Below are 18,083 nucleotides of genomic sequence, written 5' to 3' on the forward strand. Positions count from 1 at the left end.
TAAAAATTAAAAAAACAAATAACCCCCCACACATTAAACTGAGCAACACTTTACAAAAATAAACAGAAACCATCTCAAGGGAGACTAGAGGACCCCGAGCTAAGAAAAATTAAGGCATCTATTCACCCACCCTTCTGTCTGGAAATTCAGCTGTCAGAAGAGCGAGTCTTGAGGCTGGAGAAATGGCTCAGCAGCTAAAGGCACCTGCTGGCAAAGCCTGCCAGCCAGGGCTCAATTCCCCAGCACCCACGTAAAGCCAGATGCACAAAATGCCGCGTGCGTCTGGGATTCGTTTGCAGCTGGCAAGAGGTCCTGGTACTCCCATACTCACGCTTTCTTCGAAAATAAATTTTAAAAAGAGCGCGTCTTGTCGCCCTGGGAGCGGAACTCAAGACCTCCCGCGAGCCACCGCGCCTCCCACGCAGGAAAGACGACGAGGGAGGAGCAGAGGCAGCGCGCAAAGCCGCCCGCAGCGCCCCGCAGTGCGGGGTCTCGCTTCCTGCACCGCCGCCCCTCGCGCAGCACCAGGACGGGCGGGAAGCCGCGAGCCAGAGGCCCGCTGCCAGCCTAGAGAGGCCGCCCGCGAGGTGTGCTCTAGGACTGAGGAGGCTCTCCTCTCGGTGGTGCGGGGTCGCCCTTCCTGCACGGCCGCGGAAGCCGCGAGCGCAGAGGCCCGCTGCCAGCCTAGAGAGGCCACCCGCGAGGTGTGCTCTAGGACTGAGGAGGCTCTCCTCTCGGTGGTGCGGGGTCGCCCTTCCTGCACGGCCGCGGAAGCCGCGAGCGCAGAGGCCCGCTGCCAGCCTAGAGAGGCCGCCCGCGAGGTGTGCTCTAGGACTGAGGAGGCTCTCCTCTCGGTGGTGCGGGGTCGCCCTTCCTGCACGGCCGCGGAAGCCGCGAGCGCAGAGGCCCGCTGCCAGCCTAGAGAGGCCGCCCGCGAGGTGTGCTCTAGGACTGCGGCGGCTCCCCTCTCGGTGGTGCGGGAGGCCGACCGCGCGGTTCAGCCCCGGGGCTAGGTGCTCTCTAGGACGTCGGAGGCCCCCTTCTCAGTGGTGCGGGAGGCCACCTGAAAGCTAGATTTAAGGCCTTTTAATGCTTTACTTGGTGGCTCCCAAATAAAATTTCCGAGGTCAGGTAACAGATGAAACCGGGAGATAACTTCTGAACCCGAGCCTTGCCTCCCAGGTGGGTCATCCCCAGTCTAACTGCCCCTGTGAGGCCCCGGAGTCGAAGAATCTGAGAATTGCTTTGTGGGGGTTGAGGAAGTGCATCAGTAGTGGGGCGCTTGTCTAGCAGGTGTGAGGCCCTGGATTCCAGTATCGATTAAAAAAAGGGGGGGGGGCTGGAGAGATGCTTAGCGGTTAAGGCGCTTGCCTGCAAAGCCAAAGAACCTCGGATAGGTTCCCCAGGACCCACGTAAGCCTGTTGCACAAGGGGGCGCATGCTTTTGGAGTTCGTTTGCAGTGGCTGAAGGCCCTGGTGTGCCCATTCTCCTTCTGTCTGGCTCTTTTCTCTCTCTGCTTGCAAGTAAATAAATAAAATTATTAAAAAAAACCATAAAACCCTAACCCAACAATAATAATCTGTAAATTTAACTTATTCCCACAAACCACCAACTTTTTAGATTTTTTTTTTTTTTTTTGGTTTTTCGAGGTAGGGTCTCACTCTGGTCCAGGCTGACTTGGAATTAACTCTGTAGTCTCAGGGTGGCCTTGAACTCACGGTGATCCTCCTACCTCTGCCTCCCGAGTGCTGGGATTAAAGGCGTGCGCCACCACGCCCGGCACCAACTTTTTAGATTTTAGTATTCACCTAGAAAATAAAGAAGCATGATTAGGGCTGGAGCGATAACTCAGCAGTGAAAGGTACTTGCTTCAAAGCCTGTAGGCCTGGGTTTGGTTCCCTAGTACCTATGTAAAGCCAGCTGCACAAAGTGGAGTTATTGCACAGGCAAGAGGCCCAGGTGCGCCCATTCATTCTCTTGCACTCTCTTCCCACCAAATAAATATAAAGCCACTGGGCTTAAACTGCGCGATGCTGGAGGCACAAAAATGGTGCAGAATTTCTTTTTTTTTATATATTTTATTTTTATTTATTTGAGAGACAGAATGGGCGCACCAGTGCTTCCAGCCACTGCAAATGGCCTCCAGGCACATAAGCTCCCTTGTATATGGTTGATATAGGTATTGGGGAATGGGACCAGGATCCTTAGGTTCACAGGCAAGCGCCTGAGCCGCTAAGCCATCTCTCCAGCCCTGGTACAGAATTTAGAAGATGCAGAAACTTAATAAGTGACAGGAGTAGACTCTTCACCAAGGAGAACCAGTTTGTCACCTGGAAAGACAAAGTAGATTGCTACCTCACTGTACAAACATTCCCAATAATCAAGATATTTTAAAAAATAGTTTGTTATTTATTAAAACAGAGAAAGAGGGGGGAGGGGAGAGAGAGAGGCCTCCGGCCACTGCAAATGAACTCCAGACGTGTGTGCCCCTTGTGCATCTGGCCAAACTGGGTCCTGGGGAATCTAACTTGGGTCCTTTGGCTTAGCAGGCAAACACTTTAACCACTAAACCGTACCTCCACAGCCCTCCCCCTTTTTTTTATTTTTGAGGTAGGGTTTCATTCTAGTTCAGGCTGACTTGGAATTCACTATGTAGTCTCAGGGTGGCCTGGAACTCATGGTGATCCACCTACCTCTGCCTCCCGAGAGCTGAGATTAAAGGCATGCACTACCACGCCTAGCAAGTCAAGACTTTTAAATATTAAAACTGAAACCCTAAAATGTGGAAGGTGTCTTAGGACTATTAATTGTGAGCCCAAATCCCAAGGGCATAAGTGAAAAGATTGATAAATTCGATCAACACCCCCAAAACCCAAACAAACCCACCTACATCAAGAAACAAGTATAGTGGAGACATTTACAACACATCCCAGAGAAGGGACAGCAGACGTAAATCCTGAGCAGTGAAAGTTATGGCAAAGCTGAATTGCAATGGTGTCCTTCCTGCTCCAGCTTCACTCTGAAACACACCAACAGCCAGGTCTCATACTGAGTCGTTGAAGAAATGGGATTCTTAAAAAAATTACTTATCTTCATGCAGAAAGAGAAGACAGCCAGAGAGAGAGAGAGAGAGAGGGTGTGTCAGGGTCTCCAGCCAGAGATATGAGCCTCTGGCTTTACCTGGGTACTGGGGAATGGAACCCCGTCGTTAGGCTTTGCAGGCAACTGCCTTGACCGCTGAGCCATCTCTTCAGCCTGGGATTTGTTTTGCAAATCTCAGACTGGGGATATGTTCAATTGCAGAATGCTTGCTAGAGGTTGTGGGTTCGATCCTTAGTACTGAGGGTGCTGGGGAATCTCAATCCCCACACTTCCAGAACCAACTACTGAATGTTAAACTTAATGTTCCCAATTCTCAGGCAAACCCAGCATTGGGTTTGGAGGCAGAAAAGAACTTCAGGTCTATCCAGTGTGAAGCAGAGTTGGGTTTTTAAATTAATATTTGCATGGACGGGGAGGAAATGACTGAATGGTGGGCGTGCCAGGGCCTTTAGCCAGTGCAAACTAACTCCAGATGCATGCGCCACTTTGTGCAGCTGGCTTACCTGGGTCCTTTTGCTTTGCAGGCAAGTGCCTTAACTGCTAAGCCATCTCTCCAGCCCGAGTTGGACTTTGTTAAAAGTATTTTAACATATACTTTAAGCACAAGAGATGAGAGGTGCTCAGAAAGAAAGCCAGACACACCCGAGGCAATGGATATGGGCTTTCTTAATGGAGAACTACGACTGTTTACCAGCCACACACCATTTTGGTGGCTACTAGAGAACCCAGGTTAGGCTTTGCAGGTAAATGCTGTAACTGCTGAGCCATCTCTCCAGCCCCAGAACATGTCTTTTTACTGTAAAGGGGTCTCTGGTTTGACTCCTAAGAAACTGCAAGTTTGCAGCTGGGAAGGAGAAAGGCCTTAAGCAAATGTAAATTCTTGCTTTACTGATGGGGAGGGGCTCCGGACTCCTAGGGGCTCCTTTGCTTCCCTCTGCCCCACAGCTCCCTCCCATGATCTGGAAGCCAATGCTGTGTGTGTTTCCAAGGACTAGAGACAGGCACAGATGTGTAGTTGGATGGAAGATTTGTAACAGAGCTACTACACCTCTGGCCCTGGAACGTCTTGTGTTCCGTAGCACACTAAGATAACTATAGTTGGCAACAACTAAGTGAATATTTAAAAATGGCTGAGGGGTTGGAGAGATGGCTTAGTGGTTAAGGCATTTGCCTGCAAAGCCAAGGACCCAAGTTCATTTCCCCAGGACCCATGTAAGCCAGATGCACAAGGAGATGAATGTGTCTGGAGTTTGTTTGCAGTGGCTGGAGGCCCTGGCATACCCATTCTCTCTCTCAAATAAATAAGGTAGGATGGACGTGGTGATGCACGCCTTTAATCCCAGCACTCAGGAGGCAGAGGTAGGAGGATTGCTGTGAGTTCAAGGTCACCCTGAGACTACAGATGAATTTCAGGTCAGCCTGAACTAAGTGAGAGCCTACCTCACCCCCCCCCCCCAAAAAAAAGGCTGAGGTAGAAGGATCACTGTTGAGTCTGAGGCCAGCCTGAGACTACATAGTGAATTTCAGGTTAGCCTAGGCTACAGCAAGATCCTACCTGGAAAACCAACCAACAAAAAACAATTTTGCCCATAAAATTTAAATGTGTGAGGTGACGGATGTGCCAATTATATTGATCTGATCATCAAGCATCACATATATGCACTGAAATGCCACCTGACTGGCATAAAAATGTGCCTACTATGTGTCAATTTAAAAATACAGGGCTGGAGAGATGGCTTAGTGGGTAAGACACTTGCCTGCAAAGCCTAAGGACCCAGGTTTGACTCCCTAGAATCCACATAAGCCAAACGCACAATGTGACGCATATGCACGAGTTGCCTCGAATTCAACTGCAGAGGCTGGAGGCCCTGGCATGCCAGTTCTCTCCCTCATTAATTTTTTTTTTAAAGTAGCCTATTCAGTTTTTTTTTATATTTTTTGTTCATTTTTTATTTATTTATTTGAGAGTGACAGACACAAAGACAGATAGAGGGAGAGAGAGAGAATGGGCGAGCCAGGGCTTCCAGCCACTGCAAATGAACTCCAGACGCGTGCGCCCCCTTGTGCATCTGGCTAACGTGGGACCTGGGGAACCGAGCCTTGAACTGGGGTCCTTAGGCTTCACAGGCAAGCGCTTAACCGCTAAGCCATCTCTCCAGCCCCCTCATTAATTTTTTAGTCTACGTTCTGTTTTTACTTTCTTGAGGTAGGGTCTTGCTCTAGCATAGGCTGACCTGGAGTTTACTATGTAGTCTCAGGGTGGCCTAGAACTCAGTGATCCTCCTAGCTCAGCCTCCCAAGTGCTGGGATTAAAGGTGTGCGTCACCATGCTTAGCTTTAATCTACATTCTGGTATGTTACTGTAAATTCCAAATATGAAAGTTTCTTGTTTTCGTTTGTTTGTTTGTTTGTTTTGTTTTGAGGCAGGGTCTTGCTCTAGACTAGGCCAACCTGGAATTCACTATGTAGTCTCAGGGTAGCCTCAAACTCAAGATGATCCTCCTACCTTTGCCTCCTGAGTAATGGATTAAAGGTTGTGCCACCACACCAGGAGTGTTTCCTATTTTTTTTTTTTTTTCAAGGTAGAGTCTCACTCTGGTCCAGGCTGACCTGGAATTATGGCAATCCTGCTACCTCTACTCCACCATGCCCGGCTTTTGTGTTTCCTATTTAACTCACCAGTGAGTCTGGCAACAAACAGAGAACTTCAAGCTGCACATCTCACACTCACCTTCCCAGAGTTGTCTTCTGTTGGTGGCCTTACTCCTCAGTGCAGGCAAGTCCTGATGTGCTAGACTTAGTGCAACTAGGTATGTATTTCCTGAGCACACAAAGTTGCAGGAGATATCCCTGCAAATGGCTCAACGTTTTCTATAGATGATACTACAAATAATCCACAACTCAACACACATTTATTAAACGCCTACTGTGTGCTCAGCACTGTACTAGGCACTAGAGGGTGCAGCATACAATGTGAAGGTTATTACTCCTGCCCTCAAGGAGCTCACAATGTGATTTTGGAAATAAATACAAACATCAAACTATAATACAGTGCTAGAAAACAATTACAGAGCAACATATTAGTAACTGTGGAGATTACAGTACAAATGCAAAGGCAAGTGCTGAGGAGGCACAGGCTACGGGAGGTCTTGGTGTACCAGGTCAATCAGGGTAGCTAGCTTTTACAGAGTGGAGTGCATCAGAGAGGACAGAGACAGGCTCAGAGGCAAGGCTTGTCAGACACGAGCAGAAGATGAGGAACTGAGAGTGTAGCGTGCAGGTGCGTGGAGGCTGAGGCAGGTGAGGCATGGATGGCCAGGCCAGGGAAGAACAGGAGCACCACCGAGCTGGTGAGGCCACGCAGGAGCTCGAATCAAGACAAGACACCACCAAAGTTCACACAGATGGGAACTGAGAGAGCAAGGGAACTGGAAAAAGAACGACAGCACCTACGGCCTCCTACGATGGAGATCTGTGTGAAAGGCTCCAAGGGGGATGGATGGTAGAAATGAAAAATACTAGTAAAATAAAAAGCCTTGAGAGGACAAAGAACTATTATTAGCAGCAAGGTTCTGGACAAAGAGTGGTGGGTAGGACAACGAAGAGTTCAAGGATGGGACGAGAAATGCAAAGGGTAGTGTCCCTCAAGTTATAGAAGTTAAGCTGCGATGTCCAGTAAAAAGGAACATGCAGGTTGACAGAGAAAAGGGGTGCATTTTGTTTTCAAACACTGAGTTCTGTGGGTACCTGGGGAGAACTCCACTTGGTGACATCATACATAAGACAAGGTAGGAAACAAAGTTACTCAAAATATGAAGAAACAGGTGACTAGAAGTAAAGAAAACATGGAGTGGGGATTCTTTCCTCTGCAGGGGAGTAAGACCAAGAAAAAGGCAAGCAGGTGCTGTCACACGCCTTTAATCCTAGCACTCCAGAGGGGGAGGTAAGGGAACCACTGTGAGCTCGAGGCCAGCCTGAGACCACAGAGTGAGTTCCAGGTCAGTCTGGGCTAGAGTGAGACCCTACCTTGAAAAACAAAACAAAAAAAAGCAGATAGTCAAGAAAACGGACCTAAAAAGATTACTATACCAAGGGAAAGTATTCCTGAAGTTCAGGGGAAATCCCACCATGTGAGATACATATGAGACTAAAAAAGACAAGGGCCAAAAAACATCTTGTCCACTGGTGTGATGTACCTTTCAATGGCATGCTCTGCATGGCAGACAGTAAGGAAAAGTTTTAAGGATTAAAGTGAAAGTAGGTTAAAATGGATAACATGGGTTGGAGAGATGGCTTAGTGATTAAGCCACTTGCTGGTGAAGCTGAAGGACCCAGGTTCGACTCCCAGAAGCCATGTAAGCCAGATGCACATGGTGGCGCATGTGTCTGGAATTTGTTTGGAATAGCTAGAGGCCCTGGTGCACCCACTCTCTCTAATAAATAAGTAAATAAATAAGATATACATTTTAAGCCGGGTGTGGTTGCACATGCCTTTAATCCCAGCACTTGGAAGGCAGAGGTAGGAGGATCATGGTGAGCTTGAGGCCACCCTGAGACTACATAGTGAATTCAAGGTCAGCCTGGGCTAGAGCAAAGCCCTACCTCAAAAAAGTAAAAAAAAAAAAAAAAAAAAAAGTATTATTGATACAATTTTGTTTTCTTAAAGCTTTTTACTGAAAACTTCTATACTAAACTTTTTTGTACTAAAAACCACAAAAAATATCAACATTTAAAGATGATATAAACCAGCCAGGCGTGGTGGCACACACCTTTACTCTCAGTACTTGGGAAGCAGATGTTGGAAGATCATTTTGAGTACAAGGCCAGCCTGAGACTACACAGTGACTTCCAGGTCAGCCTGTGTGAGAGGGAGACCCTACCTTGAAAAACAAAACAAGACAAAACAAAACAAAACAAAACAAAAATGTTAAAAGTCAACCTGGTAGAGAGAAACAACAGTAGACACTGTAAGCCTTAAATTTGACCAGGTAAGCCAAATGAGCCAACAGGTACAATAGTCTGTTATGGTGGGAACCAACTGCTCTCTATTTGGACTGGAGGCCTGCTCCATGGGAAGGAATACATGCCTGGTACTGAAAACCTAGGAAAGCCTATGACAGGGGATGTCATAAGCCCGGGGCGCGGGGGGGGGGGTCAACACCTGCTGGTGCCTGGCTAAATACATACATTATGCTCACCAAGCACTTTTCTTAACATTCATAACCATATATTAATTCCACTCTCACTTGTTTTTTTCAAGGTAGAGTCTCACTCTAGCCCAGGCTGACCTAGAATTCACTATGTAATCTTAGGGTGACCTTGGACTTTCGGTGATCCTACCACCTCTGCCCCTCAAGTGCCACTTCTGGCTTCACTTTTGGTTAAAGAAGCCTCTCTTTTCAGATGACAGTGACCTCTGGGATGATTCAGATGGCACCACAGTGCTGAGAAGTAATAGAGCAGTGCTCAGCAGTGAAACATCTCCATCACACCTTCCATGGCTCAGGGTCCACTGCAGAAGAGGTGGCGGAAAGAATGTAAGAGCTAAAGGAAGGGTAGGGCTGCTTACAATGCAACTGTCCAGACACAAAATGGCCTGTATATCCATGACCTCACAATGCTTAGCACTACCTACACAAGACCCTAATAGAAGGAAAGGATGACATCAAAGTAGACAGGGGGAGGGGATATGATGGAGTGTATTTGTGAAGGGGAAAGTTGGGGAGGGGAGGGAATTATCATGGTTTATTACCTATAATTATGGAAGATGTCAATAAAAAGAAGTTAAACAAAATAAAACAAAAGTCAGCCTGGGCTAGAGTGAGACCTTACCTCAAAAAAAAAACCAACCAACCAACCAAACAACAATCAACAAACAAAGCAATTACAACAAAAAGATGCTCTAACCCATTCTCTAGTCACTACAATGGATCTGCACTACACTGCACACGACCTTCCCTGGTTCCTCTTCCAACAGGGGTGCACGTTTTGCAGGGCCAGCCAGAGCAGGTGTTCAGTGTCCACAAAACAGTGTTGGAGCACAGGCCCCAGGGCCAGGCTGCACAGGTCGGACTGTTCTGTCACTCACTGCCAACGTGATGCTCATCAGCTCCCGAGGCCTCCATTTCCTCACCTATGAAATGTGGTGACAGCTCTCAAAGAGGAGCAATATTCAACTTAGGGCTGACACACAATAATCACTCAATAAGTGCTAGCTACCATTAGTTAAAGACTTACTTCCAAGGGTCAACTAAGCTGTTCCATATGGAAACCAACCACCACATTCTAGAAGGACTGTCTTGCTTTTAGGGAGAAATTCTTTGAAATGTTAGAGGCCTTTCCTAGGGCTACGTTGGATAGCAACTGAGTTAGGGGAGGGCCACTTGATCAAGCCAGCTCCTAAAGTGGAAGCCAAGGATGGGAAAATTAAGTACTGAATAATTTATTCCAGACTGAGAGTAAAGAAACAGCACTGCAGGATGAAGGAGCATAACGCTGAGCTCAATGCAGTGCCACAGAGCGAGCAACGCTCTACTGCTAGGGGCATGCCACATGAAGAATCCGCAGCCCTTCTCTTACTGCCGCATGACACTCTTGTAGTGACAGTCCTTTCTCACATCCCAGCCACGGTCTGTTCTGTTCTGACCTCGGCCAGAGGTTTAGTAATTCTGGTGTTCATCACTCTGGGTCCTAGAGCTCAATGAGCAAGTTATAGGGAATGAAGGCAGGTGTTCTTCCAAAGTGTATGAGAGAGTGCCATGTAACAGATACACACACAGTTACAAGTGGATATGCACACGTGCGTGCACACACACACACACAGTTACATGAGAGGAGGGGGTATGTACACAAATACATGCATAGTTACATGAGGGGAGTGGGAATTACAGATATACACATACATACAGTTACATGAGTGGGTGTGCACAGTTATTTTAGAGCAGTGGGCATGTACTCACACACGCATACAGTTACATGAGTGGGTATGCACACACATGCATAGTTACACCAGAGGAGTGGGTATGTTTACAGACACATGTAACGTTTATGTCAGGAGTGGGTATGTACTCAGACCACACAGACACACACACAGACACACACCTTTACTTTCCCTCTCATAATGAATCCATCCTGGATAACTTTGGACACAGGGTAGCGCTGGTCACAAGCAGAACTTGTATTGTGTAGAAGGTAAGGCACAACTTAAGCAGGGAGCAAAGATCTAGTCACAACCATTTCAACTTGTTTCTGGCTTCTTGAAATGTTATGTGCACAGAGCTAGCGAGGGTAAAAGGGATGGCGTAAAGGGCTGTTGTGGAAAAGTTAACCAAAGAAAGCAGGATGGAGTGACAGGTGTGTACCAATGGCTCATGAAGTCAATGCAGACAGCCTTGACATCAGTGGTCAAGGGAGCCATGAGGAGGTAGGAGGACGTACATCCTGGACCTCTATGAGGTCATAAAATACATCCATCATAAAACAAACAGGACAGTTATCCCTTTACAGAATATTCACAGTGGAAATTGTGTTCTCTTGGCGTTTTCAGCAAAACCTACACATCTGGGGCTGGAGAGATAGGTTAGCAGTTAAGGTGCTTGCCTGCAAAGCCGAAGAACCCAGGCTCGGTTTCCTAGGACGCACATAAGCCAAATGCACAAAGTAGTGCATGCATCTGGAGTTCACTTGCGGTGGCTGGTGGCCCTAGTGTGCCCATTCTCTCTTTCTCTCAAATAAACAAATAAAAATGTTTTTTAAAAACCTACACATTTGCTTTTTGAACAGGATTAACAGAATAATTCTTAGTGTGAGGGCCAATGCTGGAAAGCAAAAGTTATCCAATTCCAAGCCCAGAAAAGCAATTATGTATTAAATGAAATATGGTTGACAGTAATAGGTTTTTAAATAAGGGTTATAAAATGAGAATTTTAAGAATGAATGTTCCAAATATTTGGAAATAGTAGTATGGTAGAATAAATATTATAATAAGTAATAAGCAGACTTAGCTTAGAGGACACTTATTTTGGATACATTAATCGTCCCTCATTACTTTGAGCAGCATTCCGTGGCACGGGAAGGCCTCAGAAGTGTGCTGTGGGTCTCACCGTGCATCTTTACTGGCAGATGACTGGTGGAGTTCCAAACTCAGAACGAGGAACTGTGATGTCAGGGTGCTAGCTTAGCACTGTGACCATGAGAGTTACACCAATGGCAAGAAACAAGTAGGAAATGATACGGGTGGTGCTAAGGCAACCTGAAGCTGGGCTCAGCGTAATGGTACAGCTGACCAGAGTCAGGGAGCTTGTACAGCCTGGCAGGAATCCAGGAGAGCAGTACTGTAGCGGGTTGAGAGGAATGATGTATACCCTTGGTAAGGATTTCATGTCTTTTCCAGCACCCGTCCCCTCTTCCTCCACGTGACGGCATTACTAGGACAGCTGCACAGTGTTTAGCAAGGGGTGGTGGGAGAACCAGTCACCATGAGGTACAACACTGCAGCTCAGGAACAGCCAGGCTGAGCTCCACCCACCTCTCTCTGCATCACTACTGCATCACGTCTCTGCTGACACAGGTGCCAGAACTGGGGTGATACAGGACAAGCACAGATGCACAAGTACATGGGGTCAGTAAAGGGGAGAATGAAGGAAAATGCTGGGGTGCTGTTAAAAATGGAGCTCTCTGAGTGTACAGGGGGTATAGGTCTCCCTCAACTGGAAGAACTGCTAGTTAAAGAAACACTTAAGCTTAAGTGTTAAGTGTCTGTAAAGACTTCTAACTAGGATAATAGAAAGCTAAATACAAATGCAATGTCACTGCCAGGCTGCCTCAGACTCAAGCAGCTTCTTAGCTAGATGAGGAGCTACGGTGGCAGCTTCAGAAGACATGGGAGAAGAGGTCACAGGAGATGGGAGGCAGCAGAGGACGGTGGTGGGGGAGCAGCCTCTTTCATACCAACAGCTACTCATCCAGAGGGCAAGGGTTAGCGCGCCTCTAGCCACAGCAAGCAAGTTGCTCCAACACTACTTCAAATTCTAAAGGATATTCAAAGCTGCTGGGAGGGAGTCCTGCTTCATCAGACACCTCTGAAGACAGTCAACCTGATCACCCTGTGTCAAGGCTCTTGACCTAAACTACTGAAGACCCGTTCCTGTGTCCCCTCTACTGATCCTGCCACTAACAGTGCTGACAAACTTTTCTGCTTTTCTCATGACATCCAAAGACCTTCCCTCCAGTGCACGGGATCTCTAATGTTGAACAGTGCTCAAATAAAAAGCAGAGCTTTTCTTAAACTCCTATGGCTTCCGACCTTTCTCCACCGTGGATTCTCTGATGCCGAATGAGACTTGACCGCTGAATGAAAGCTTTCCCACACTCACTGCACTGGTATGGCTTCTCCCCAGTGTGTATTCTCAGATGCTGGATGAGGCCAGTGTTCCCATTGAACGCTTTCCCACATTCTTTACACTTATAGGGTCTTTCTCCAGTATGGATTCTCTGATGTTCAATAAGGCCCGACTTCTGACTGAAGGCCCTCCCACACTCATTGCACTTATAGGGTTTCTCCCCAGTGTGGCTCCTCTGATGACCAATAAGATGTGAGCTCCGCCTGAAGGTTTTCCCGCACTCATCACACTCATAGGGCTTCTCCCCAGTGTGGATTCTCTGATGTCCAATGAGGTGTGAGCTATGACTGAAAGCTTTCCCACATTCATTACACTCATAGGGTCTCTCCCCACTGTGGATTCTCTGGTGCAGAATCAGGCCCGCACTCTGACTGAAAGCCTTCCCACACTGATTACACTGGTAAGGCTTCTCCCCGGTGTGGATTCTCTGGTGTAGGATTAGGCCCGTGTTCTGACTGAAGGCTTTACCACACTCCTTACAGTGATAGCGCTTCACTTTGTTGTGGATATCCTGATGGGAGAGAAGGGCTGACCTGTAACTGAAGGCTTTGCCACACACATTACACTGATAGGGTTTTTCCCCCGTGTGGATTCTCCAGTGGCGAACAAGGCCCGAGCTCTGAGCAAAGCTTTTCCCACATTCATCACATTTATGCCGTCTCTCTTGTGTGGGATTTCCCCGCTGCCTCTCTAATCTGCCCAGAATGCCTTGGGCTTCTCCATGCTCAAGACCCCCGATAACATCCCCATTGCACTTAGCAGCTGTCTCTCCATGTTGTCGGGTTCCAGTAGATATTACCTGTTTTGAAGCTAATTCCTTGTTCTCATCCCTGGTCTCACCACCTGAAACAAATATGTAACAAAGAGACACTGTCAAGGTCACTTCATTTGTGGTAGAAGAGAAACCCAGGAGGGAAAGAAAGTGCATGGGGAACAGCTATGTGTAAACAAACCAACTCTGCCCAGGACAGCTTCATAGTGGGAGAGATGTGTGCAGGACCAAGCAGAAGGGCCAGAGGCTGAATGCTGAAGGAATGCCACCATCAGAGGGCCACCAACAGGGGGCTAGAGTTGCAAAGGGATCAACTGAGAAGTGGATGTTGGGGAGTAGGGAGATATACAATTCCTAAAAGATCTACAGAGTAGGACAGAATAGGCAAATGTACCTAGCAGCCTTGGGGTGTTACAATAGTTGTATGTGGGGGAAAACACAACAAAGCTATGTGAGGGTCCCACAGGAACTGGAAGGAGCGATGAGTGCACTTAGGAGGCACTACAGGGCAAACAGCACACTTCTCGTGTGCAAACTGAGGACTTCATGCATCAGAGAACAAAGCTCCGGTGTGGACTCTGGAAGTGGCCTTGTCTCCACCTTCTGGATTCTGAGCTTAAATTCGACCGTCTTCCAGAAAGCTCATAAAGCTACCAGAAACAGAACAAACAAAGAAATGCTTAAATTACAGTCAGATCACAACTCTCCTTACCCAGGGAGGACATGTTTCTGTAGCCCTCAGGCCTATTCTCTCGACTCAGGTCTTTCTGTGATGGATCAAGAAGCCACTCCTCTCGAATAAGAGACACAGCCATGTCTTCAATCTTTTCCAAAGTCTGAAACAAAACAAGAGCCTCACTTTCAAGAGCCTGGACACTTTCACAGCTCCAAGAATGCTGGAAGAGGATGGAGGGTGGGATGTGCTAAGTAAAGGATTTGAGAAGGGAAGAAAATGCACTAGGTTTACTGGAAGACATGAAGAACTGACTTCTCACTGTGCAAAAGAATCTGGAACCAGAGACATGGGCTTTCAGACAGGAGCACAGCTCACCTGGATCCCTGCTGTGAGAAGTGTGGTTGTGGTCTCCTCATCACTAGGACTTCCTTTCTTGGAGGGGGCAGGGCTCTGAGAAATACATGTGGCTGAGGGGAAAGAAGCAGGAATGACATCAGCCTGGTTTTGTGGTTGTGGGAGTTAGCACTCACTCACCCCAAAATTATTTGCATTTCAGCATAAATCATGCTAGAGATCCTTTTTCATAAAGTGCTGACATCTTAGACTCTGGGTCCGTGTCATGATTACCCACAGGACACCTGCACTTTCATGTCCTTGAACTTAACCTGAACGTACAGTAAATCTCTAAAGTGCATGATTTCCTGAAGCCAGGCCATCACCAACCTTCCTCATGGAGTGGGGAGGAAAGGCTCATGAGGCCTGGCCCCTTTCCCTGAAGACGTATTGGCAGTTAATAGTTGCTAGCGGGGAGAGTCTTATGAGGTTTTAAACACTTGCTGGGAGACCCATCCCCCCCCCCCCCCAGTGGTATAACTGTTCATAATTTGCTTATGCTCTTGTGAGAAACCACAAGTAAACTCTGAATCAGTGAAAGTTTCCTCTCTTCAGTAAACACTGATGTGAATACTGTCACCCCACATGGTACTCTCCATGTTCTCCCCATCCTCACCAGCGAGGTACAGTTCTTACCTCTTTCCTGTGGCCTTCGGGGCACTGGAGACTGACACTGGGTTGCCACAGGTGGGAGCTGAGAACGTGGTTCTGGAGCGGAGTCTGCAGATACCAATTCCTCCCAGAGCACTCTATGCCCATGCGCACGAGCTGGGATCTGGAAACAGTGGGACGGGGGTTTATAAGGGTTCCTCTGAGAAGGGAAGGGCATGGGGTTAAGAGAGCCAGCAGACGAATGGGAGATCCATGCATGAGGAAGCAGTAGAGTCCCCTTTACTTCCTGAAGGCAGCAATGAGCCCTTCTAGCGACCTGCTCAGAAAGAAAGCACTGTTTCTCCTGAGCTCTGAAGGAGGATTTCTGCTGTCTTCCTTGCTTCAGCACACAAGTGCTGCGTGCTTCTACTCTAGGACCAATGGAAGAGCTGCAGAAACCCACAACACCCCTGATAAGCAGCTATGCAGACAAGAGTACTGGTAAACATTCATTTGTCAGGTTCTACTAAGAAAGCAATCTGAGCATGCTATGTATTATGCAACTGTAGGGAAGACAATAATATTCTTTTTTTTTTTTTTTTTTTTTTTTTTTTTACAGTAGGGTCTCACTCTAGTCCAGGAATTCATTATGTAGACCTGGAATTCAAGGTGGCCTCGAACTCACGGCGATCCTCCTACCCCTGCCTCCCCAGTGTGGGGATTAAAGGTGTGTGCCACCATGGCCAGCTCTTAAACTTTAAAAAAAATTATTTATTTATTTATATCTATCTAGAGAAAGAAAACCAGTGCTCAGAATTTAGTAAGGCAGTACACAGCTTCCAGGAGCTCTGTACTCTGCCAGCAGAGCTACTTACTGGCCGTCCTAGTATATCGATCTGCCGTTCCAGGTCCTCCAGCAGGGTCACCACCTCCTCTCCATCCTCCAGCTGGTGTTCTTTCACCAGGGCCTGCAGCTCTCGGGGCAGGATGCTCAGGAACTGCTCGAGCACCAGCAGCTCCAGGATCTGCTCCTTGCTGTGCAGGTCTGGCCGTAGCCACTGGTGGCAGAGTGCCCGAAGCTGGATCAGAGCCTCTCGGGGACCGAGGGTCTCTTGATAGCACAGCTGTCTGAAGCGCAGGCGGAACAGTTCCTGGCTAGGAGGGTTGTTTTCATGCAGGCTGGATTCCTCATCCCAGCCATGGTCCTCCTCCACCTTGACGATGACAAGGTCCTCTTCAGGAGCCCGGTCTGCTGAAGATGGTGCTGAAGAAGGCTTCCTTGATTTTGCCGCCATTTAGGGCCAACAAAGCTTCAAAGGCTCCTTCCTCCTGCCGTCTCTATCTTCTTGAGTGTCTTCTATGGCCTCCAGGGCACTTCTTCCAGAAGAGAAAATGACACATAGTGTTAGTGCAAGATGAAAGTCACAGTAACTTTCTAAAATCTCTTAGCAAGCTCCCTCTTGTGACATGGCACAGCTATTTAAATGATTTTGGAGGCCCTGACATGCCAATTTTCTCTAACTGTCTCTGCTTGCAAATAAATAAATAAAAATATTTGAAAAATTTATTTTTAAGATGGGTATGGTGACACATGCCTTTAATCCCAGCACTTGGAAGGCAGAGGTAAGAGGATCACCATGAATTTGAGGCTACACTGAGACTACATAGTGAGTTTCAAGTCAGCTGGGGCTGCAGTGAAATGCTACATAAAAAAAAAAAAAGAAAGAAAGAAAACAAGCCAGGTGTCATGGCGCATGCCTTTAATCTCAGCACTTGGGAGGCAGACTGTAGGAGGATCACTGGGAGTTCAATGACACCCTGAGACTACATACTGAATTCCAGGTCAGACTGGGCTACTGAGACCCTATCTTGAAAAACAAAACAAAACAAAACATACTGTATATATGTAAGTAGAAGAACTGATTAATGAGAATGGAAAGGCCTAAGTAAGGTCAGGGGAAGAGACTGAATAAAGGAAGATGGGGAGGGGGCTAATCAAATCTAAGAGGTTATTAATAAGTCATATGGAAACCTACTTTTTTGGACAATGGAACACTCAGGAGCCATAGATTATTAGTAGAAAATTTTCAGTGTCAGGGATGGGACACTTTCCAGTGAGTTGTTGGCCAGGGAGACCCCTGATGCCCCCAAAACATTGCAGGCCATTGCTAAGGCTCTTGGTTCTCCACCAGGAATAGATGGTAAGACCCTATTGCTGAAGACTCCACATACTTGTGTGGCAAGGTCACTGAGAAACCCTGCTGAAGCTGAGCTGGAAACCTCCTCCATGTAGACCAGCTGACAGAAAGCTGGAAAAAGATACGTGGCATGCAGATCAAGGGGAAAGAGAGAAATCACCAGTGAAGATACTCAACAGTGGACATTACAAGCCTTAAATTTGGCCAGCCAGGCCAAATGAGCCAATGGGTACAATAGTGGCATGTCTGTTATGGGGGAAACCCGCTTCATGGGAAGAATATATCCCTAATACTGACAACCTACAACAAGGGGTAGTCATGAGCCCTAGGGGTGTAATGTCTGCTGCCATCTGCCTAAATGTTTACACTATGCTCATCAAACTGCCTGGTAATCACTTCTCTTAATGTTCACACTCATATATTAATGCTACTCTCACTTTTGTCTAGAGAAGCTTCTCTTTTCAGATGGTGGTGACCTTGGGATGACTCAGAAGGCACTATGGTACCGAGAAGAAGTGACAGAGGAGTGCTCAGCAGTGAAATCTCTCTAACACATCTTCCAAGGCTCGGGGTCATTGCGGAAGAGGTGGCGGAAAGAATGTAAGAGCAGGAGGCCCTGGTGTGCCCATTCTCTCTCTGCCTCTTTCACTCTCTTGTCTGTCGCTCTCAAATAAATAAAAGTACCAATAAAAAAAAATTTTAAAAAAAGAATGTAAGAGCCAAAGGAAGGGTCGGACTCCTTACAACGTGCTCCTCCAGACACAAAACGGCCTGGATATACATGACCTTACAGTGCCTGGCACTACCTTCACAGGACCCCATAATAGGAAGAAAAAATGATAACATCAAAATAAGAGAGAATGATTGAGAGGGGGAAGGGGTATGGTGGAAATTGGAGTTTCAAAGGGGAAAGTGGGGGGGGGAGGGAATTACCATGGGTTATTGTCTA

General features: G+C 47.3%; 1 protein-coding gene across 3 annotated transcripts; it reads right to left on the reverse strand.

The window, feature by feature from the left end:
- Positions 1-2,299: 2,299 nt before the first annotated feature.
- On the reverse strand, positions 2,300-16,313 carry Zkscan8 (zinc finger with KRAB and SCAN domains 8). 3 transcript variants are annotated; one of them, XM_045132189.1, is made up of 7 exons: positions 15,812-16,313; positions 14,982-15,120; positions 14,328-14,419; positions 13,989-14,112; positions 13,304-13,347; positions 2,892-3,020; positions 2,300-2,331 (listed from the first exon to the last, which is right to left on the reverse strand). In XM_045132189.1, the coding sequence occupies exons 1-6, from the start codon at positions 16,229-16,231 to the stop codon at positions 2,919-2,921; spliced, it is 921 nt and encodes a 306-aa protein (XP_044988124.1). In that variant the 5' UTR covers positions 16,232-16,313; the 3' UTR covers positions 2,300-2,331; positions 2,892-2,918. The 3 variants fall into 3 exon arrangements, with proteins under 3 accessions (XP_044988124.1, XP_044988123.1, XP_044988122.1); XM_045132188.1 differs by lacking the exons at positions 2,300-2,331; positions 2,892-3,020 and adding an exon at positions 9,165-13,015; XM_045132187.1 differs by lacking the exons at positions 2,300-2,331; positions 2,892-3,020 and having other exon boundaries at positions 9,165-13,347.
- Positions 16,314-18,083: the final 1,770 nt, after the last annotated feature.

This window comes from Jaculus jaculus, chromosome 13 (genome assembly GCF_020740685.1).
Source record: "Jaculus jaculus isolate mJacJac1 chromosome 13, mJacJac1.mat.Y.cur, whole genome shotgun sequence".
In the NCBI taxonomy this organism is placed as follows: Eukaryota; Metazoa; Chordata; class Mammalia; order Rodentia; family Dipodidae; genus Jaculus; species Jaculus jaculus.